Source organism: Pimephales promelas, chromosome 10, assembly GCF_988280905.1.
Source record: "Pimephales promelas chromosome 10, fPimPro1.hap1.1, whole genome shotgun sequence".
Lineage (NCBI taxonomy): Eukaryota > Metazoa > Chordata > Actinopteri > Cypriniformes > Leuciscidae > Pimephales > Pimephales promelas.
Window position 1 is genome coordinate 34,769,205 of NC_142778.1, and position 24,871 is coordinate 34,794,075.

Below are 24,871 nucleotides of genomic sequence, written 5' to 3' on the forward strand. Positions count from 1 at the left end.
CGATCTGGCCCGTGTAATATTTCGTTAACTGTATTTTCTGTTTATAACAGTGCTTTCCAGCTGACATTTCAAAGAAATCATATCGTAAATAACAGGGACAGTTTTACTTCCATATTTACTTCCATCTTTTTATGGCATGTAATGATGTGGAAATGAATGCATCAAGTTCTAGTCAAATGGATCTGCAGTCCCTGGTGGGAGTGATGCTGGCATGCCTCCATCAGAGACCGCTTTTGTTCTTCATATCTATAGTATATTTGCAGCAATGCAAAATAATGTCCAAGAGTACAAAGGAGGGTTTTTATGACGCTTTGGTTGGATGCTTCAGGGCCATTCTGAAGCCATAAGCAATCCAGAAGTAAACGATCTCTTCAGATAATTTATGCAGTTGTGTTTTCCAGCATCCCTGGACAACACAGAAAGGAATAGCAACATAGTCCATGTATTCAGAGAACATCTCCATTCATAAGAATATTTAGTTGCACATGTGTGTCTTGTGGTTAGTGTAGTTGTTCACGTTTTAGTGAGTTCAACAGAGATGGTGCTAATGGCCGTATAATTACCGTGATCCTTAAGGGAGGTATCAATGTAAATCACTGTTTTCCTGTGGCTTGCAGTGGCACACCTACGGTTCAGAGCATGCGACAGCAAGCTAAAGGACAAAATCACTCACATCATCAGTCTGAGTAATTATGCAATTAAGAGAGCAACAGAGTAGTATTGATGTTTGCATAGAAAATTGCATTGGGCACTTTGTGTTGCAGTGTAAATTATTTTAATTAGTGCATGCGGAAATGTCTCGCAATTCCTGTGCTTAATAATGACAAATGAGGAGAAGTCAGAAAATGTGTTCTTACCTCTCCTTATTGTGGTAAATTCAGTTTGTTTATTTAATAATTTGCTGGGTTAAAAATGTCTGGATTGGTGATGATGATAAACGTTATCTGTTTTTAAAGAAATTATTTTTTTTTATTCAGCAAGGAAGCATTTAATTGAGCAAAAGAGTCAGTGAAGCCATTTTAATGTTACAAAAGATTTAAATGCTGTACAAAATATTTCTACGTTCAATTCACGACATTCTTTTTAACCTTTCTATTCATCAAAGTATCCTGAAAATAGAATCACAAATTATGAAGCATTGAAGCAATATTAAATAATAGCAGCAATGTAGCAGAATAAAGAATAAACAGAATAAGTAATGAGTAACACAACACGTATTGTGCCTTTTATTAAACATGCAATTGACCTTCAGAGAGTGTGAACCTCCTGTCAAACTTTCAAAGGTCATGTAACTTATTATCTTGGATCATACGAGATTCATGATGCTCTTCTAGAAAAAAAGTGTACAGTTCTCAAATGACTTTCACCCTTACAAATATAGACTAACTTTCCTTATCTAGAGCAAGTACATGGTGTCCATGCAGGTTTATCTATGAATTTATACTAGGAGGTATTTGAAAATAAGTTGCTTCAGAAAGGGATAGGAGAGTAAAAGGAATAGTTCACCCAAACAGGAAAATGAATTCACGCCATGTCGTTAAAAATCTGTATGGCTCGAGGGATTTTTGTATTTTTTTTGTTAAGAAAAAAATTAAACAAATGTACACTACATGCATACGATGCATAAAAACACATATAAATCGAGTTACAAGTCTTTCCCAAGAAGATTTCATTTCTGAGAGAACTTTTTCTTCAGTTTATTAATGAACTGCATTAAAAGGAAAAAAATGTTACACCTGGCCTAGTTTTAGATCATTCACCAATCCGCCTACTCCGTATTAAAATCCACACCAATTAGTCTCCATCTTTTCTACCTCAGGTGATTTCCCTGTGGTTTAATTAGCATAGATCAAATTCATAATTCTGCATTTATTTTTCCAGCATTTCCATGTATATTATTGGAAGCTGTGACTGAGTCCCAAGAGTGACAATTCCTCAACACACCTCATTAGACGGCCTCCACACTTTGCCTTCTCCCAGTCTGATTAACTTTTGAGCTAGCAACTAAAAATGCTGTGATCAGTGAACTGAAAATCAGTGCTGGAAGGCTATTAACATCAGCCCCGTTCAGCTGAAAGTCTTTTAATAGGGGGAAATACACGGGATTGCGATTTAATGACCTTTGACTTTGTGATGAATGAAATACTTTGGTCATTAGCATACTAACATGGTCATACAGACAGGCAGCCCACCTTCTTCAAAGGTTAAGATACAGTGCGTATTGATATTGTGTGTATTTACAGCATCAGGACCAGTGTCTATTAGAATGAAAATGATTTGTAATGGGATATTACTGTACATACTGTGTTTCTTTCACTTGAACAAAGGTAAATGGAGTTGTTTTCTCTCTCATGCTTTAAAGAAGTAGTTCACTTTAAAAAAAAAAACTTTTACTGATAATTTACTCACCCCCATGACATCCCTTTCTTTCTTCAGTCGAAAGACCCTTATTCATCATAAGATCATAATTATAAAACCCTTAAGACCCTTATTCATCGTCTGGTGTCGTTTAAAGCCCTTTGAAGCTGCATTGAAACTCTCCTTTGGACCTTGAACCGTTTGGTTCCCATTGAAGTCCATTATATGGAGAAAAATCCTGGAATGTTTTCATCAAAAACCTTAATTTCTTTTCGACTGAAGAAAGAAAGACATGGATATCTTGGATGACATGATGGGGGTGAGTAAGTTATCAGCAAAAGTTTTTTTAAAGTGAACTACTCCTTTAAGGTCAATAAACTTTTAAGTTTACAACAACACCATTATTCAAAACGGAGCAAAGATTTCTGCAATTCAACAACATTTTTGAACATATGACAAGGTGTGTGTTAGAGCTTGATCTGTATTTTGGACAAAAGTCTCATGTGAAAAGCTAGATTTACTTTAAAGAAGTATAATTAGCAAGACAAAATAAAAAATAAAAAAAACAGCCATAGGGCAATAAATCAAACAATAATCGTATTTGGGCATATTTAAGCTATTAAGCACAAGCTAAGCTTAGTTGACAGCACTAGTGGCATATGGTGATTACCACAGAAATAATTGTTGCATAATTTACAATGGAAGTGAATTGGTAAACATTTCAATAATATAGTCACAGAATATATATACTATGCATGTTAATATGATTATAGTGTGGAAGAATAACTTACTAACCTTTTCTGTTTGAAGTTAAATCCAATTTTACAACTTTGTTGCCCTGATAACATAATGCTGTAAACCTAAAATAAAATGTGTTTAAATGTGTTCCTACCTAAAAAGCTTATTAGTATAACAATATAATATTTTAAAATTGGCCAGATTTACTTACATTGTGCAACATGTGCCTCATTGTAACCTTGATTTGCAAGGGAAATTTTTTCAATTTCATTTTTTTAAATTTTTTTTAAATGTCTTGGATATAAAACGATTTAAATGATTGGATATAAACCTAAAATGTGTTTAAATGCGTTCCGACCTAAAAAGCTTATTAGTATAACAATATAATGTTTTAAAATTGGCCAGATTTACTTACATTGTGCAACATGTGCCTCATTTGTAACCTTGATTTGCAAGGGAAATTTTTTAAATGTATTTATTTTTTTTTTTTTTAAATGTCTTGGTGTTGATTGAACTTAATCGTTGACTGTATCGAACCCTAGAATGTTTGTATTAAAAATGCTAATACACATAAGATTGGTTAATGTTGCTCAGAGACTTTCTAAAAATCTCAGATCAACACAAGAGCCATCGTAACTAATCCACATTGGCCCGGGCACCGATTCCAGTCGCTTCTATCTCTGGCCTCAGCCTGGATTTTGCGGCTGGCCCTTCAGATTACAATCTGCAAACTGAAAGAAATTGGAATAGTGGAAGGAGGACAGGTCTTGGTGCAGGTTCTCAATGTGACATGGTCAAGCCTGAGGCTAGCCTTTGAATCTCTCGTCAGTGCTGAGCTAGTACGCTGAAGACAGGACTCTCACCATCAATCACATCCATCTCTGTGCAAATGGCTTAGACCTACTTCACTTACCCTTACTGGAAAAATACTCCCCTCTAAATCAAAGTGGGAATAGCATTCCCTCAATCTCCTTCTGGCTGATTGGGTTATTTAACAACACTGAGCGGAGCACAGCATGCAGCCAATGCATACAAATGCAGAGATGTAAATCTGTGTACATAGCCCTGACTATGAGCCATGACGGAGCTAAGACTAATGATTAAAAGTTCAGAACTTCAGCCATTTGTAGACACAGACACACTCAACCCTCTCAAATGACAATGTCTGATTAGACAGATCTGAATAAATAGACAGGCAGCCAGAATGATAAAACCACAGACAGATAAAACGATAGAATGACAGAAAGACAGATAAAATGATAGAACATACCGATAGAATGACATATAAACAAACATACAGATTAAACGAAAGGCCGATAGAATGATAGAATGACAGAATGAATGATAATAGAACAATAGAATGACAGGTAGACAAACAAACAGATAGAACGATAGAACAACAGATCGATAGTCTGACGGATATATACAATGATGGATACAGATAGAATGGAAGACAGAGAGAATAATAGAAAGACAGACAGATAAATTGATACAGACAGAATGACAGACAGATAGAATGATAGTGTGACAGACAGAGAGAACGAAAGAATGACAGACAGAGAGAACGATAGTGTGACAGACAGATAGAATGCAAGAATGACAAATAGAATGTAATAATGACAGACAGATAGAACGATAGTGTGACAGACAGATAGAATGATAGACAGATAGAACGAAAAAATGACAAATAGAATGTAATAATGACAGACAGATAGAACAAAAGAATGACAGACAGATAGAAGGATAGTGTGACAGACAGATAGAATGAAAGAATGACAGACAGATAGAACGATAGTGTGACAGACAGATAGAACGAAAAAATGACAAATAGAATGTAATAATGACAGACAGATAGAACGATAGTGTGACAGACAGATAGAATGATAGACAGATAGAACGAAAAAATGACAAATAGAATGTAATAATGACAGACAGATAGAACAAAAGAATGACAGACAGATAGAAGGATAGTGTGACAGACAGATAGAATGAAAGAATGACAGACAGATAGAACGATAGTGTGACAGACAGATAGAACGAAAAAATGACAAATAGAATGTAATAATGACAGACAGATAGAACGATAGTGTGACAGACAGATAGAATGATAGACAGATAGAACGAAAAAATGACAAATAGAATGTAATAATGACAGACAGATAGAACAAAAGAATGACAGACAGATAGAAGGATAGTGTGACAGACAGACAGAACGATAGAATGACAGACAGATAGAACGAAAGAATGACAGACAGATAGAACAAAAGAATGACAGACAGATAGAAGGATAATGTGACAGACAGATAGAACTATAGTGTGACAGACAGATAGAACGATAGTGTGACAGACAGATAGAATGATAGACAGATAGAACAAAAAAATGACAAATAGAACGAGTGTGACAGACAGATAGAACGAAAGAATGACAGACAGATAGAACTATAGTATGACAGACAGATAGAACGAAAGAATGACAGACAGATAGAACTATAGTATGACAGACAGATAGAACGAAAGAATGACAAATAGAACGATAGTATGACAGACAGATAGAACGAAAAAATGACAAATAGAATGTAAGAATGACAGACAGATAGAACGATAGAATGACACACAGACAGAATGATAGTGTGACAGACAGATAGAATGATAGACAGATAGAACGAAAGAATGACAAACAGAAAGAAAGAAGACAGACAGATAGAACAATAGTGTGACAAATAGAACAATAGACAGATAGAACGAAAGAATGACAAATAGAACAAAAGAATGACAGACAGATAGAGCGATAGACAGACAGATGTTCATTAGGAGGACAGTTACTGCTGTTGTCAAGCTTGCACTTTTCCCTCTTCTTCTTTGCTGAGATCATCAGGTAAATGGGATTTGTGGATATCAATAATGACCCGTCAGGCCACCTTTCTTTGCAGCCTTCTAAGCCATTACTGGGACACGTACGAGCAGGGGGCAGCGGTCAGGAAATGAGTGAATATTTAAGCAGGGCCGGACGGGGCTTTAATACGTTCTGCTGTATTCTGTGCTCTCAGCTCTGGGAGTGCATTCCAATTAGCTCATTCAGAAACACCAGCATTCACCAAAAGATGCTTTATCAACTCCATCTTTCATTACTGAGATTAAAAATCCCTGACGTGACGGACACTGCTCACACACTAAGTGCTAGGGTGACTGAGGTGAGTGACTCTGAGAGTCCAGATCCAGGTTCTCATCACAGCGGGATGGTAGTTATCGACATGCAGGCGTTCGGTTTACTGCTGGGTCACTGTGGTTGTCGCAGAACCTTCACAAGGCTACAAAACTCCTATCAACACGAGGGATTTTTAAAACACAGGACGAAAAATGTTTATGGAACAAGGTGAAGGCGTTTTTGTTTTTTATATGATGTCTTTTTTAGTTTGGTTTGTTTGCTTATTGTCTATTATGTGCTGGAAAGAAGTATTTTACTTTAGCATGCTATCCTTTCAATTACTGATTTATCGTGTTGGATCCAGAACTAAAAATCAATCAAATCAATCAAACAAGGCCACCCTATCAGACAAGAATTGATGTTTGTGATTCAAACCACGTTATTTAGCATTCTCACCGTGTTTTTTTTTTTTTTTTGGCACTTTCCACAATAAATCATTCTGTATAGCCCCAAATAATATTTTTTTTAAACTATTATTATTATTCACGCTGCTAGGCAGCCTGGATACAATGAACCAAATTTTCCCCTGAAATAGGGGACCAATCACAGAACGGGGAGGGAGCAGCAAGACGATGACGTCGTATATGCGACACACTGAAGCAGTTTGTTTATATCTATAGATCTATCTTGGCAGCGGACGCGAAGTTACCTTTTGATACAGCCTAATGTTTGACATTAAACATATCGGCTCAACTGATTTGCAGAGGGGGGATTTAAAGCTGTTCCCTTTTACTGGTGATTCACTTTGTTAATTTTTACTTCATATAACGTTAGCCTTGTTTGTTGATCACATATTTTACCATTTTTATGTGTTTTAACTGCTAGATTGTGTTGCTATGGACGCAGCTGTTCACTCCAGTAAAATGATCTTTTTTATATTAATAAACTCCTTTTTAGATCAATATTTTGTGTCAAATTACTGTCAAGGACTGTCAAGTGTGTTTAAACAGCCAGAGGTGCTTGATTTTTTTCACAAAAACAAATTTTTAACAAACGTGTCATTATTCGAAACGCGTCATATTTTAACAAATACGTAAAAAAATTATTGTTTACAAAAGTTACTGCAATGCATAAACTGAAATATTTTTTTTTTTCAACAAGACATATTTCTGCTTAATATCATGAAAACAAAAAAACACAGTAGCACAGTAAAAAAAAATCAACTCTCTCTCTCCTCTTCAATGTTTCTGCCTCCAGAGAAGCTAAAAATACACTGTCGCTACTGGAGTCAACCAGCATTTGTGCTACAGCCTACACACACAGACAGCCTTGGTTCAAGGCACGGCATCATCATACCAAGCTTTAATGTGCGTGTCTGGATGGGTTTCAGTGATAATAGTTTCATAACAGAATCATTATTCTCCTAGGAAGAGGATTGGCACAAAGGGCACCTGACAGCTAATTCATCTGTTCCTGTAATTGCAAATTTTACCACTGAGATTAACGCAGAGTGAGAGCAAACAAATGCCCCTCCAAATGCAAAAAGATTCATTTATTAGCTCTGGGTGGCTTTACTAGGTATTAATATTGTGATTTGGGACAAAGACACATTCACCACTTGGAATAAGAACAACAAAATAATGATTTCATCAACCATACCTTGTGGTTGTCTTCTCTGAATCTGTAGCTTGTGAATCAAAGATGTCTGTTTGTATGTTTCAGGAACTTGGGAATGCAGCATGGGATGCTCTGGGAGCCAACAGCGTGGTGGATGACCTCCAGCATGCGGCCGTCACAGCTGCACCTCACGCTCGTGGCCATCCGCCGTTTCTAACTAAGGGTGAGAAGTTAATAAAAATAATATATTCATTTTATTGATTTGATTGTAATTTCTAGTAGTAGTACAGGAACAGATTACATGAAACTCAAATAGACTATGAAGTGACTGTGCTTATATGGTTTCAATTTAAGGATGACAACCAAAGCTGTTGTTAGGTGGATGTCTAAGGGTACGTTTACACGACAATACTATTAGACGATACTATTTTCAAAACGATCCCCATTCACACGGATCCGCAAGAACTAAAACGCTGTATTCTGCTGCCAGGCCATTAGCAATGAAACTCTATAGACTGAACACGTCGAAAAAGTATGTGCATGTGCCAGACGTCATCGTCTTCAAAGATTCCCGTTTTTGAGATTTATTTTAAAAAAACATGCACTTTGAAGCCCGTTTTCAAAAGTTTGTGTTTTCAGGCACCCAACATGCCATTGTCGTGTAACAAATGGTCAAAACACATTAAAAGTTTTAAAAGAGTAGTTCACTTTTAAAAAAAACTTTTGCTGATAATTTACTCACCCCCATATCATCCAAGATATCCATGTCATTCTTTCGTCAGTCGAAAAGAAATTAAGGTTTTTGATGAAAACATTCCAGGATTTTTCTCCATATAATGGACTTCAATGGGAACCAAACGGTTCAAGGTCCAATAGACACTTTCAGTGCAAACTGCAAACTGTTTATTGTGTTTTAAATGATTCCAGACGATGAATAAGGGTCTTATCAAGCGAAACGATCGCTCATTTAAAAAAAAAAATAACAAAGTTTAAGTTTTATAAGCTCAAAGCTTTGGTTTATAAGCTTTGGTTCATTCAACAAACTTACGTAATGAACAAGTTGACTAATTTTGACTCATTTTGATGAACGAGTTCGAATAGGAGTCACGAACGCGCATCACACCCTAACCCCAACCCCAACAGAGGAACGAAATGAACGAATTTACTCAGAAAAAGATTCGTTCATATTCATGAACGAGTTCGAACAGGAGAGTCACACAGAACAGAGCAAGGCGAGCATTTGAGCTTATAAAACTTAAACTTTGTTTTTTTTGTTTTTTTTAAATGAGCGATCGTTTCGCTTGATAAGACCCTTATTCATCGTCTGAAATTGTTTAAAACCCTTTGAACAGTTTGCACTGAAACTGTCTTCTGGACCTTGAATCGTTTGGTTCCCATTGAAGTCCATTATATGGAGAAAAATCCTGGAATGTTTTCATCAAAACCTTAATTTCTTTTCGACTGAAGAAAGAAAGACATGGACATCTTGGATGACACGGGGTTGAGTAAATTATCAGCAAAGGTTTTTTTAAAAGTGAACTACTCCTTTAAGTTAAAAACGGTCTCGTGTAAACAGGCTTGACTCTTGTTGCACGTTCATAAAGACAGTATTCGAGATTCCTACAGTAAATTGCTCTGACACTTCAAGTTTCACACCTTTAACGTTGTAAATACGGTTTTTAGTCAAAAAAAGAAAATGACAGTATGTGAAGGTAGCCTGGTAAGATGTAGCTAAACATTTAATATTTGAGAAACAGAAATGTTTAATGCCCACACAGCAATTTATTCAACTTTTTTAAAATAAAATGTTGGTGTTTTGAATCAAAAATATGCTTAAGTCATGTTCAAAACGTGACGACGCAAGTTTTGCGTTGCTTACTGTGTGCATACTTTGAAATAAACAATTAAAATTTGTTTGCCCATCAATCAAAGGACGCATGTTTGCTTAGTGTAACGTTACTTTGTACGTAAAGTAATCATCTTACCTTGATGACAACCGTCAATCAATCAAAACTTGTTAGTTTTTTGACTCATGCAGTCGATGAAACGATGACAGCTGATTGTTGACTGTCTAATTGGATATTTTCTATTTAGTCCTTTGTGGTTGACGGAGAGGTGAGCGGCAGTTGAGCAGAGGATATGGTCAAAATGATTGAGAGGGCCATTGGCCAATCAAGTCAGAGAAGGCGGGCTTTAAAATTTAAACAAATAAGAGCGGGAATTCTTGTTCGATGCTTTGCTTCAGTTATAACGGTTAAGTTAAACTACTTAGGTATTCTAGCTAAACGTTTGTCCTAAAACATTTATCAAGTAAATTACTCAACTTTTTTGTCGTTTTGAATTCAAAATATTTAATTTACGCAATGTACTGTGTAATTCGTACAGTAAGAGTCCTTTGCAGGATATTTGTCAACATTAAAGAGGTAATGTGAGCTTGCGAATGAAAGAAGCTAATGAACCTGAAAATGATTCATAAACTCAAAGACGCTGAGTTATCATCAGACATAAATCTAAAACGTGTTGCTATCACTCAAATGTTTACGTTGAATATACCCTATAAAATACAGTAACGTTATATATACAAAAAGTATGTTCCGTTACTTACTAAATTCAACTTACTTAAAAAAATGTTTATTCATTTAATTATCTTCTTCAAACAAGAAATTGTCTGCCGCCATTGTGTTTTGATATGTCTGTGCTAAGTATTATATTGCTATAAAATGTTCAAATACACAAATTTTCCAGACATAACTGCTAACAGCAGGGTTTCCTGATATCTGCTTTATGGTTATTCATTTGGTTATTTAAAAAAAAAAAAAAAACAGTCAGAAATGTATGAAGGTATTAAATCATTCAGTGCTCTGAAACACAGTAAAAGAAGCTTAAAATCAATCCAGTTCAGATCAGCTAGGTGCAATGTGGTTTCTCCTCGTCGATATTGTACTCTAATTGTGTAAGTGTTTGTGCCACTTGGTAGTTCATCTGTATTTGTCAAACCAGGGTAGTGCATGCATTAAATACTGTCATTTGGCTCTACTGATACATAAAACTGCAAGTCATCAGCAAAAATGTAATATTCCTTTCATGTGTATAAATTATAATACTGGTATCATACACAATCTTTTCAGCTACAATTTGTTTTAATGTTAAGGCTTTGAACAACTTATCTCTGATGCTTATGCCTTGCCTTGAATGTTCAGTAAAGTTATATTTTGAGAATTTTTTTTTTTACAGGGATCTGAGACAGTATTGTAGATTGACGTTTTACTTGACCACATGGTGCTGAAATCTAATAAAAAGTGAATGATAGTCATTTTGATCAAATAGTACATTAATTCCTTGACACTTATGAGATTTACTCTCTCTCTCTCTCTCGCTTTATTTCCATGTCTTAGGTAATGACCAGGCATAGAACCAACCCTGGAGATGCCGAAGAGAAGAGATATTCTTGCCATCGTGTTAATTGTGTTACCATGGACCCTCCTCATCACTGTGTGGCACCAAAATGCAATTGCCCCCCTGCTTGCCATCCGAAAGGGTACCAACCTCTCTTACATATAATGATAGTGCTAATTTTGTTATCAGTCAAAATGGGACAAATTTCTCCACAAAGCCTAATAGACTCTCTGATGAACTCAGCGAGTCGATTTATTTGTGCTCACTAGGTGGTCATGCTTGAAAATAAATTTGCATATTATTATTATTATTATTCTCACTGCAAATTAAGTGCCAAACAATATTTTATTTTCCTGCTACTTCAATGCAAATTAGTTTTCTCTCTAACCAACCACAAATCTGTGAGTTGAATGAGTGGACTTTGTCTTTCAGCTGTGTGCTATTTCATTTGAACTAATATATATATATATAAAAAAAAAAAAACATTATGCATGTGGATAAAAACAAATCCCACTTTCTAACGCATTAGTTGAGGTTCATGAGGCTCACATTAAAAGTCCACTGAAATTACCCAGCAGCTTCTCATTTATTCAACTGCAGAAGATTTCACCAATAAAACCTCTCTCGGAAGAGCATTTCTGATGGCTATAGGTCAAAATTGCCAGTTTGCACGTCTACAATTTATTTTAGCACCCACATTAAAACACTTATTTAAGTAGATGATTCACATACACCAGCTGTACACAGCCTGTTATTTATGAGGCATTTGGGCCAATCTAATGGCTTCACAACAAACAACTAGTCGCTCAACCTACAGGGAAAACCGTTGGACACGAAGATTTATTCATCTATATATATATGCATGTCAATAGCATAAGCTTATGGAGATTTACAGATGTGAATTCATAGGACTTATCATGAAGCAATTAACGTGGGTTTGTATGATGCCTAGGAGGCAGTGAACATCTGGACTGTTAATGGAGTGCGCTAATCTACTGGTGCTAAAATGTCTGAAGTGAGAGCAGGCCACTAATTGAACAGTGATAAAGATCTGATATGTGAGGTGCCACCATCATTCCTGCCCTTAATGAGCTATCAGCGGGATTGTGCTGGAACTGCCCACACCATCATTTCTTGAAAATATTATAGAAGATATTTGGTAACCCTGTAATTATTTTAGCAACATCATTAAACAGAATAGTTCAGCCAAAACTGATAATTCATTCTTTCCTGGAACAAAAAAAAAAAGAGATTTTTTTTTAAGAATGAACCACTATGTCCTAAAAAGCTCTGAAATTACTCAATTGATATTAATAGACTGACGCAAAGGTCATTCAGCTCTGACCCCAATTAAAAGCATATGAACCAACAATTCAAACCTTGCATTCAAAAATGCCAATTTTAATACTTTGAAAAACGGTACATGTTAATATCCTAATTTATTGTTTTCATTAAACAGTAGGCGAAAAATATCCAGATGACCCACTAGAGATTCAGAAGTGCACATTAAATGGACACTTTACTATACCATGAGGCCACGGTAGAGGATGAGAAAAGTGATGCAATTGACACTGTAGGTCACATGAGAGTGACAAGATACAAATGTTAACTACATTAAAATATCATTCTTAGAGCTAAAACCTAAAGATGAAGTGACTTTGCTGTCACCTGGTGTCTTATTTTAGAATGCTCTAAATTACAGTTTTTCCCTTTCATTTCTATGGGTGCCCATTATTATTTTTGACCCAAATACAAGATTAAGGAGTTTTTTTCACCCACTTAACATTGTAGAATTGAGTCAAAAAAATGTGTGTGTTCAGGAGGCAAACTTAGAAAAAGTAGCCATGTCTTGCACCGCTCAGATCAAGGGAAGTATTTTTTAAAAATAAATCAAAACTATTTTGCCCACATTTGTCCAGAATATGGTTTTAGGGTTAAACAATTTTTACTGCTGATTACAGTCATTTTTTTTAGAAGAATTCAAGAATATTAATAAGCATCATTATAGTTGATCTCCCCCTTTTACACTAATTTAAAATACGTGTGTGGTGAGCAGGACGGCCGAGGGACGTGAGAGAAAGTCGCGAGGCCGGTGGTGCGATTGCTAATGAGCAGCACCTGCGAGGCACACCGGTCTTGCATCTCTCACGAAGGAGCGGAGCCATAAAGGGGGAGCGACGGAGTGGATGATCGAGAGAGGAACAGGCCTGCTTTTGTTTGTGTTTTATATTTTATTTGGTAAGCCAGCCAGCATTCGTCCGCGAGGGGCTGCTGGCAGGTATTTATGTTTTATTTTGGGTAGCCAGCAGTCGTCCGCGAGGGGCTGCTGGCAGGTAATTTGTTTGTTTATTTTGTTTAAATAAAGTTTTATTTTTGATTATTAAAAAATAAATAAATAAATAATAGTCCGGCTCCCACAACACGCGCTGCCATCTTGTCCCTCACCAGCTGGGCGATCTCCTCCGCGGTGCCCGGCGGCGACGCTGGATGGCCCTCGGTGAACGCCTCGACGCTCCCCCGCCCCCGGTGGACGGCGACGGCTCCTCGGGTGCCTTGGGCAGACGGCAGGAGTCCCCCGCTCCCTGCTCCTCCCCTTCACTGGCGGATGGCAGCAGGCTCCGGCCCACGGCAAGCGGCGGTGACTCCTCCTCTCCCTCCCGAACGGCAGCCGCCCCTCCATTTTCCAGGCGGTCGGCGGCGAGCTCGGGCGTCCCACCGGCAACTCATCCCAGCGCCCCGCCTCGAGAGTCCATGGCCGCGAGTCCCCCGCTCCCTGCTCCTCCCCTTATGCGGCGGACGGCAGCAGGCTCCGGCCCACGGCGAGCGGCGGCGACTCGCGCACCATGCTCGATGGCACCGCGGATTCCCCACAGCGGCGAGGACCCTCGGACAGCGCGTTCCTCCCTCTTCCCGGGTTTCGGCACCAATGTAACAAAGTTCAGGGAAGAAGGAGGCAGGAACCGGATAATAATAATAAAATAAAACTTTATTTAAATAAAATAAACAAACAAATTACCTGCCAGCAGCCCCTCGCGGACGAATGCTGGCTGGCTTACCAAATAAAATATAAAATACAAATAAAAGCAGGCCTGTTCCTCTCTCCATCATCCACTCCGTCGCTCCCCCTTTATGGCTCCGCTCCTTCGTGAGAGATGCGAGACCGGTGTGCCTCGCAGGTGCTGCTCATTAGCAATCGCACCACCGGCATCGCGACTTTCTCTCACGTCCCTCGGCCGTCCTGCTCACCACAACGTGATTATACATATTTTAAACCACCCAGGTTGCATTCCCAATCTTTTAAGGCCAAACAATCCCTTTATATGAGAAACACCAAATTTGATCCACCATAACACTCAAATCCCACAAACATTCATGACCTGGTGCCTAAAGAAGCGCTACTACAGCTTAGAAGCCTAATACGCCTTATTCACGGCAGCGCCATCTTTGATTTTTAATGAGAATGAAAGCGAGGCTGTGAGGGATAGACTTGCATCTCTTCAATGGGCTGAACTGTTATTTAATGTGTTTTCGGATTGTTCTGCTCATGAAACACTGGAAAAATATCTTTCCAAGAAATTACAGTTGACAAAAAACTCCCGACAATGTAAGCTCTGGAAAATTGTAAGTAATCTAGGAGCTTTATTCAGCATTTTACAGCGGATGCCATTGGAAACACAGTAAGTCTATCCCTCACAGCCTCACTTTCATACCGGTCATGGCGCTGCTCTGAATAAGGTCTATAGTCATGAATAAAGCGAGTCATATTGACATTACTGGTGCTTTTATTAGCATTAACATGCATTTATATTAATGTGCTTTTATAGTGATAATTTTATAAGATATTCTCCTAAATTTCTCCTATTGCGCTTCACGAAAATGAAAAAGAGTTTAACTTTTGTCTGAACTATCCTGTAAAGAATCCAAGAGCAAATCATACAGAACCTGTGCTTTATGGGTTTGAATCAGTACCATCTACCACTATAGAGTAACGTTATTATGATCTCCTGTATTATGGTTCCTGCTCTCACCCTCTCCAGTCTGTCGCCATCTAGTAAAAGAGATCTTAATCATACCAGAGCGACTTCCCATCCACCGGCAACGGCTAGCAGGTACTCCTCTAAGGTTCGAGGCATGCGTCAGACATAAAGAGAGCAGCCTGGAGTGCGCTAATGTCTTAATTCTCTGTCTCTGTCTGGCAGATGACGGGACGGAGGCAAGGCACGAGAACGGCCCCGCCACGGACTCAAAGGAATACTGCTCACAGGACAAGGACATAGTGGAGGTGGTCCGCACAGAATACGTGTACACAAGACCTCCGCCCTGGTCCGACGTATTGCCCACCATCCACGTCATTACCCCGACATACAGCCGCCCGGTGCAGAAGGCGGAGCTAACGCGATTGGCTAACACCTTCCTTCATGTGCCCAACCTGCACTGGATCCTGGTGGAGGACTCGCAGAGGAGAACCCCTCTGGTCACGAGGCTTCTGAGGGAAACAGGGCTAAACTACACACACCTCAATGTGGAGACCCCGAGGAACTACAAGCTGCGAGGGGACACGAGAGATCCCAGGATTCCACGGGGCACCATGCAGAGGAACCTGGCCCTGAGATGGCTACGGGAGACTTTCAACTCCAACAGCAGCCAGGCGGGGATCGTCTACTTTGCAGATGATGATAATACGTACAGTTTAGAGCTGTTTGAGGAGGTGAGTTAACTCAAGACTAGGGTTGGGTATCGTTTGAATTTGAACGATTCCGATTCCTTGTTTCGATTCCGGTTCCTAACGATTCTCGATTTCGATTCTTTTAAGAGGCAGGGTCAAAAAAGTTTAGCTAACCTTGCTAACCAACAGCCTTTCTGAAGGAAATACTTCTTCTGTCACAAATACTTGTCACAAATTTTGCATTTTGCCGAGATTTCGTTAATTTTTAGAAAAGTGAAGCCACACTTTGGACCGCCGATGTAAGGTACTCGTGTTCGACTCGTGCGGTTATGCCAACACTTCCGGTAGACGCTTCTTCGTTGGTGTTGTTCAGCGGTTTCTTCTTCCGCTCAGCGGACTGTGAACATCGAAAGTAGGAATTGAAATTTTAACTTTTGAACGATTCCGGGAAAAACGAAAAGTTAGTCCCGGTTCCAATCGATACTCGATTCTCGATACCCAACCCTACTCAAGACGGGTGTAAAAGTGAGGATACATACATTGTGTATTGTCACATCAATTAAGTGACTGCACTCGCATTGATTAAATAATAGCTTTGTTTGAGTGCTTCAAGTGCTTGATCATTTGACTAGGCGTACTACATTCCCATAAATTACACATTGAAAATTATCCTCAAATTAAGCGAATATTCATTCATTTAAAGTGCCCCATTTTCCTATTCTAAAGGTTCCTAATTTACATTGTTAACATCATTTACATTACATAATTAACACAGTGTTGGGGCTGAAAGTAGAAGTTGTTTGCGGGCAGCCAATGTAGACCATAGGTTGCTGCTATGCAAATTTGTTCAATTTTTAACGAGACTGGAATTCGTTTCGGCATCAGAACTGATTCTTTCTTTTAGGAGAAAATAACTTTATTTGTCATGCACTTTGATCTTTAAAACTTTACAGGGTGTTACATCCCCAAATGGATTTATTATACACTGCATTGAAAAAGCATAATAGGGGCTTCTCTAATTCCTAATAGTTCACCCAAAAAATGAAAATTATTTAATTTACTCACCTTTATGGTTTTCTGTAAAAACAATTAAAAGAAAGCATTTTAAAGAATGTTTCAGCTACTATTGTCATTATGATGAATGTCAATGGGATGGGACACTTTAGGCTATGTCCACAAAATTTTTAATTTAAACGCTCTACGTCCACACTAGCGTTTTCAGGCGTTTCAGTGTGGATGAGAAACTTCTAAATTCACCTTACTGCGCATGCGTGAAACCTCACAAAAGCTCACCAAAATGATTCAGATGGAAAAATAAATAATACATTTATTGCCCAATTCTTCTAAGAGGATAATTTTATTTAGCAAAATATCTCACCATCACTGATGCATCCAGGTCGCACTCAGTCACCATATGTTTGGTCTAAAAAGCACAGGAAAGCAAATGTACATTTTCTGTCATCTGTGCTGGACTGTGTACAAAGTAACGTTTTAGCATCAGTGTAAAAGTGAATAGCAAATAACAGGCACAATACCGGTTAACATGAATATCTATTGGTATAACATGGATCACATGACTAAACTTACGTCATCGTTTTCAAATACCTCTGGCTTCACAGTCCACACTACAACGCGAAAACGGCGTTTTCAAATTTATCCACTTTGGAGAGCATTTTCCAAAAGCTAAGGTGGCCCTGAACGTTTCCAAATGAAAACATATTTGTGTGGACATGGCCTTAGTGTGGATCAATGCACTGAATTTCATCATATGGACAAAAACTGCTAAACATTCTTCTAAATAACTACTTTATGTTCAACAGAAGAAAGAAAGTCTTAAAGGTTTGGAAAACACGTTTGGAAAGTCATACAGGTTTTTTACAACATGAAGAAAGTCATGGTTTGTAAATGATGACAGAATTTTCACATTCAGGTATAACACTTACTCGGGTTATGCAATGCTACAAGTTGGTAAATTCCTGTCAGGACTTCCTTCATCACATGAAACACTTTCAATTTTGAGACGCTGCTCTGAAAAGAAAAATCATTGATGGTTGGTGGTGAAAAATGATCAGGCACATACTTCTGAAACGCTGGCAACTAAAGACACAAGACTATAATTAGGGTTGAACAAAAGCTGCCATTTTTGTTGATATATGTGGGTTGCACATTTTAAAAGATGAATATTTATGCTTTACATACTTTCAATAACATGCATAACATTTTAAATTAGGTCTGGCCTTTAATAATACACCTATAGTACCATATCAATACATAATATGATTTGTTATGATGCTTACATTAATCAATGCTAATCTATAGAGCCACATAATTACATTCTAATTTTATTATACATTTTAATGTGGGAGAGACTATGAAAATCTAGCTTCTTAACTCCAGCTTTCATTCAAGCTAACTTAATATTGTATCTTTGTTTGATGCACATTTTAATTTTTAAACAAATTAGTTTGAGATCAGACTCCCTGCAGTACCGCCACAGATCCCCTATGGTCTGTGGACTCTGGTGAAAAATCCTTGTTCTAAATATTAAATCTTAAAGCTTATAATGTATTTAAATAGCAATATTCCAAAGATAAACTAGTTTCAGCTCCATTCTGGGCTTTTCCTCTCTAACTTAAAAGAGCCATAGTTGTGTGTGTGTGGTCTAAAATCAGTGACCTACAATGAGAAAAACATCACACAGAAGAGCCAGTAATACCTTTTACCTTTTGAAATGAAGATATAGTAACGGTTCATGAATTATGCATTTGGCCTTGTTTAAAACAACCATGCCTGCCGGTGTTTATTAATTATTAAGCTCTTATTAAAAATGCCTAGGCAGGCACTCTGAACGAATGGTTTTATTTACAGAGGCTGTGTATTTTTACCCCCAATCTCCTGGCTTTCTTTTCCACTATTGACTCTTCTGTAAGTGCTCTGAGCTCAAGGGACACAGGCCACTTTCCCTCTCCTCTGTGTCTGTGACTACTTTGACTTGACAGAATCATTACAGCATGTCCTATTCTGAATAATGATGAGTCATCTGCATGTACATCTAGGTCTCCCAAAAAAGTGGATGAGATGAAAGTCTACGCTGTACAAAAATAAAATGAAACATACACTAAAAAATGTGCAAAACACAGGAAAATGTCACATTATAGGAGACTGTGCCTCATCTATAGTAGTGTATAATACTTCTGTGATGTTCTGTAATACCTCCATACACTCTAAAAAAAATGGTTGTTTAACGCATAGACAGTATTAACCCAATTTTTGGTCAAAAATGGACATTGGGTTACATTTTTAACCCAAATGTTTGAGTTTGTCCATATTTGACCCAAAATTGGGTTCCACAGATTGTATTGTGCCCCATTCTGACCCAATATGAACACACCAGTGTTTATGTAAGCATACAAAAATATTATAATAATAATTAAATATAATAAATTGCTTGCTGAAAGTGAAAATAGGAAACTGCGTAAATGTCAGATTCAACAATTCTGAAACTTTTGCCATCTATTGATTCTCTCAGAAATCAGTGTGAAGCGCTTTAAATGTGAGGCAAAAAGCAGAAAACAGCCATTCATAATGTGAAACTAGGGCACTCCCCAATGACAGCTAGTTTAGAAAAGATTAATGCCGGATCTGCAACGAGCATGCATCCTTTTCAACAGTTTACCGATTCCAATTGTTTTTGTTTCCGCCAACAGGTACAGAAATGGTCCATCTCTTTCTTTAATGAAAAATGGCAGTGGCGCAAATTGCAATATATTATTAGTAGCTCAGGAAGTAATCAGTTTGAGGGTGACATTTTGTCCAGGACTGTTCACTTAATGCCTGATATGTTGAGGAAGGGTCACAGTCAATTACGTGAGCTACATTTGGATCAATGTGGACAGCCTTTACCAGTTCAGTCAGCAAATTTAGCTTAGTCTTAATTTATATTTTCATTTCACCGACATGACAGCGAGTGGTTTTCGTAAATTAGAAAGAGACAGTGTGCCTTTCAATCTAGTCCTTTTGTAGTTCTTTGTAAAAGCTCCCCTTGGAGACAGTGGAAGATGCATTATGGGTATAAAGACAACTGCTCCTCTAGCCTTCACTATTCATTAGGCAGTTTCCTTTTATGATGTGGACCACTTGCGCTGGGTGGCACACAAAGCATTTGGACGTTTGAAGCAGAAAGATTAAAGGCAGCTCTGTCCCTCTTTCTCTTTCTTTCTTGGTCTCTCAGTGTCTCGGCTCCGATCTTTGTGACCTGCTCAGGATGAATCCAGCCGTTATGATCTATTTGTTTGTTTGTATGTGAATTACCGCACTGTCCAAAACACAATCTGCAGTTACTTAGAGAAAGCACACTGTAAACAGCAGCTGAACTGCCATGGATGTGATGAATGTTTTGTGGCATGTTTTGTAAAACAGGGATGAAAATGCCCCGGGGTACTTTATTTCAGTTCAAAAAACAAAACAGAAATATAGCTGCGAGCAGCGATGGCGGGCCCAAGCCGGTGGCACCGCAACCCCGGTTCCTTTAGTTACCTAAATGCACCCGGGTGGCGGTGCCGAAGGCTTTGGCCCTTTTATGATTAAATGTTAAAACGGCTTGCCATACTCTGTCATTTCGACTAGTCACAATTATGTTACAGATATCTTAAATGATAATACAAACTATCCAAAATGTAATTACGAATAGACAGAAAGACGTTGTTGATATCTACAATGTTAATTCCGGACAGGCAAACTTAGCTTTTAAATGTTAAAAGGGCTTGCCATACAGGGACGTAGGCTCAGAGAGAGGCTCACCATATTCAAACCAAAATATCTGACTTCCTCTTGGTCCGAGCTAATGACTATGTATTAGAAAGTTGTCCGGCTTGAGGAGTACAATGTATATAGCGATTTTTGTAACTGTAGATAAAACTAACAACCCCACTTTTGTCAAAAGGTGGTGCTATTTAGTCCTTGCACTATGCCCGTTTCTGAAACTTTGCACATGTCTACTGGCTAATAAATGTGATGTATCTGTTGAGTTTCAAGCAATTTCAATTTCAATTTCAATTTGACTGTTGAAAAGAAGTGCGCCGATTAGATACTCAGGATCGGTATCGGCTCTGACACTGCCATCTTTGACGAGGCTGATTCAAATTCTATATTGTGCATATATACTATTCTATGTTAGGCACAAAGGCACAAAAACTTTCTAAAGTACCATAAAGTTTTTGTGTACTGTATTATTAGTGTTCTGAAGCTATTATGTGATATAGAAATTAATATTTAAGTCATTAAATTCAAGAACACAAACTTTTCCCTCTCTGCGCCTGTCAGTCATTCTCCATTCAGCATTCAAACAGCACGTCACATTCGGTTACAGTCAATGATGAAACGATCTTCAAGATGATTGAATGTTAATCCTATTATACTGGATCTTTAAGATAAAGGTCTATATTTTCGAATGAAGAAACTTTTTCTTGCTGGACTTTATTGCTGTAACTTAACCGTGTTACTTTCTACCAGGTGTCGGACGCTGTCGGTTAGATCACAACACTAGAGTCAGAGCACTATAATTGTTCTTTACGCACACAGTAACTGAAATTTAAAACCTTTGAAAGGAAAAGGCTCAATAAACTATTGCATAGATAGATAATGTATAATACACTGTTCATAAATATGTATTTCCTTTGTGCTTTGAACTTTTCAATACGGACTCACTGCGCTGTAACTTCATGTGGCTTCAAGCACATCATTCTCCGCTCGGGATGCACATAAGTGCTTTGTGCTGCACCGTATTGGAGCCGTAATATCATAATGCAGTGATGTAATGACAGATTATTAATTGCCTTTCAATTATATGTTGCTGCGTCATTAAACATCTGTCCTATGCATTTCAAACATTTATAGCAGCCATGGCTATATTTTTTTATGATTTTTGTTATCTTGTTTTTCATGAATGTATTTTTCAAAAATAAGAGCAATGTGTATTATCTATTATTAATATGGTTTATAATAGCATTTTTGTCATAGATTATGACAAAGTAATCATATGATCCACCAGCGAGGAACCAGCAGAACAGAGTGAACATTCTTTCTGTTTAGTTCAATCCTACTTAATAGGAATTTATTTAAAATGCTCGCTCTACTCCACACCATTAATGTATTGTGCGGACATCCGTATTTCGACTTTCGGTTTTAAGTAAGCGATTTAAAAGCTTCCAAGTCCCAGCGGAGTCACACGTTGATTAACCGGTGGGAATATACACAATAGGCCTACCTGATATTGAACACAAGAGGGCAGTATAGCACTACGTATGACTCAGATTATAATTTTTTTATGAATTTTACAACAATTCTGGCTGTTTTTGAACGTAAACATAATTCTTAAATGAAAAAAAGGAAAAATTGGGGAAGTTATAATATTTGTATAATTTAATTTAGAAACAAATGATGTATAATTACATTTTTAGAAGATATGAGGCTTTTAGTGTTTACTTTTTTGACATTACTTTAATCTTTTGCCATAGTTGCACATGTCTACTGGCTAATAAATGTGATGTATCTGTTGAGTTTCAAGCAATTTCAAGCATGCTAAGAGTCCCAAAAGCATCAAAAAAATGTTAAAGTTTGATTCGTTGCCACGGCAACAGTATCAAAGATATCAAAAATTCATTCACAGGTCTACATCTGCCATGTATTTACATTATACAGATGAAGTTTGAAGCAAATTGGTTAAAAATAAGAGAGTGGTTTCAAAGCATTTTGAAAGTGACACACTTCCTGCTGCCAGTTGGTGGCGCTATAATTTTGACTCACAATAGTCACATCCATGTGATCGGTCTCTTACAGCGAAAACACTGCTGAAGTTTCATCAAGATCAGTTAATGTATGCTGAAGTTATAACACACATCCTGTTTCATGTTTCTCGCCATAATTTCGTTTCCTCGCCACGGCCAAACCGTTCGAGATATAAAAAATCCCTTGGCACCTTTTCATCTTTAATGTCTTGACTTCACGCTGATCGAGTTTTGTCGAATTTGGTTCAGTGCTTTAGGAGCAATACTTTAAATTCCATTGCAAGTGTTTTAAACACAACCCTAAATAGCCGTCTTCCTGTTGGGCTGGGGTAAAAAGTAAGAGTGTGAAGTAGGCTATATATGAAACGATGAGATCTATATGTGTACCAAGTTTCATATTATTACATGCAAGTGTGTTTGATTTATGGACCAAATTTTCAGACCAAGTTTATTGACCAAGCTAATCTGATTAATAAACTAATTATATAAAACTATTGTCAATGCACTACAATTAAACTAGTTATATGTCTTTACTTATAAAAAATAAAAATAAAAACTTATTTAAAAAATACCAGGCTTGAGAAATGTATTTTCTTTATGCAGGTCATACACACAGCAGTGAAATGGTTAAGCCCCCTCCCCCTGCACACACACAGACAGCCAGCCAGCCAGCCAGCCAAAGACACAGAGACACAGAGCCATGTAGGCTCAGAGTGGCCATATTCAAACAAAAATATCTGACTTTCTGTGGGTCCTAGCTAATAAGTGTCAATTAGAAAGTTGTCCGGCTCGAGGAGTACAATATACATACCAATTTTTGTAACTCTAGTTAAAACTAACCACCCCACTTTTGTCAAAAGGTGGCGCTACTGAGCCCTCACCACGCCCGTTTCTGCAACTTTGCACATGTCTACTGGCTAATAAATGTTATGTGTCTGTCGAGTTTCATGCAATTTGAAGCATGCTAAGGGTCTCAAAAGCATCCTAAAAGCATCCTAAAAGAAGGGTAAAGTTTGATGCGTTGCCACGGCAACAGTATCAAAGATATCAAGAATCCATTCACAGGTCTTCATCTGCCGTATGTTTACATTATACAGATGAAGTTTGAAGCAAATCGGGTAAAAATAAAAGGGTGATTTCAAAGCATTTTGAAAGTGACACACTTCCTGCTGCCAGTTGGTGGCGCTATAACTTTTACTCACAATAGTCACATCCATGTGATCGTCCTCTTACAGCGAACACACTGCTGAAGTTTCATCAAGATCAGTTAATGTATGCTGAAGTTATAACACACTTCCTGTTTCACGTTTCTCGCCATGATTTCGTTTCCTCGCCACGGACAAACCGTTCGAGATATCAAAAATCCCCTCGCAAACTTTCATCCTCAATGTCTTGACTTCACGCTGACCGAGTTTCGTCGAATGTGGATCAAAGCTCTAGGAGGAGTATTTCAAATACCATTGCGAGCGTTTTACAAACAAACCTCAATAGCCGACTTCCTGTTGGGCTGGGGTAAAAAGTAAGAGCGCGAGGTATAGATGAAACGATGAGATCAACATGTGTACCGAGTTTCATATTATTACATGCAAGCGTGTTTGAGTTATGGACCGAGTGTTCGGACCCCGTTCCAGGGGGCGCTGACGAGCCCCCCTGCCACGCCCAGGTACCAGCTTCAGCCCGGCTCTGATGGCCGCGGGTTCTGACCCGTGTGCAAAGTTTCAAGAGTTTTCGAGCACGTTAAGGGCCCCAAAAGTGCCCAAAAGGTAGTAAAATAATAATAATACTAAAGAAGAAATATAGCTGCGAGCAGCGATTGCGGGCCCAAGCCGGTGGCACCGCAACCCCGATGCCTTTAGTTACCCAAAGGCACCGGGATGGTGGTACCGCCGGCTTTGGCCCTTTATCGCTGCTCACAGTTATATTTATATTTAATATAAAGCCGGTGGCACCGCCACCTTGGTGCCTTTAGGGTTATTCTGTACGACGTGTAAAAACGTAACCCCCGCTTTGACTATCAAAAAGAAGTGTATTGTAGAGCTTGCATCAATGCGGACTCGATGCGCTGTGCGCTGTAACTCCATGTGGCTTTAAGCGCATCATTCTCCACTCGGGATGCGCATAAGCGTTTTGTGCCACACTGTACTGAGCCTTTCATATCATAATGCA

At 38.2% G+C, this 24,871-nt stretch overlaps 2 protein-coding genes across 4 annotated transcripts in view; one reads left to right on the forward strand and one right to left on the reverse strand.

The window, feature by feature from the left end:
- Positions 1-8,026, reverse strand: part of siae (sialic acid acetylesterase) — a 176,039-nt gene extending 168,013 nt beyond the window's left edge. For both annotated transcript variants that reach the window (XM_089116521.1, XM_089116520.1), the window contains exon 1: positions 7,901-8,026. In XM_089116521.1, the coding sequence (XP_088972647.1) occupies positions 7,901-7,982 (82 nt within the window). In that variant the 5' untranslated portion in view covers positions 7,983-8,026. The remainder of the gene's footprint in view (positions 1-7,900) is intronic.
- Positions 7,992-24,871, forward strand: part of b3gat1a (beta-1,3-glucuronyltransferase 1 (glucuronosyltransferase P) a) — a 40,455-nt gene continuing 23,575 nt past the window's right edge. The window contains exons 1-4 of one of the 2 annotated variants that reach the window (XM_039684055.2): positions 7,992-8,081; positions 11,254-11,396; positions 15,292-15,363; positions 15,454-15,962. In XM_039684055.2, coding sequence (XP_039539989.1) covers positions 11,285-11,396; positions 15,292-15,363; positions 15,454-15,962 — 693 coding nt within the window. In that variant the 5' untranslated portion in view covers positions 7,992-8,081; positions 11,254-11,284. The remainder of the gene's footprint in view (positions 8,082-11,253; positions 11,397-15,291; positions 15,364-15,453; positions 15,963-24,871) is intronic. The other variant, XM_039684056.2, reaches the window with a different exon arrangement.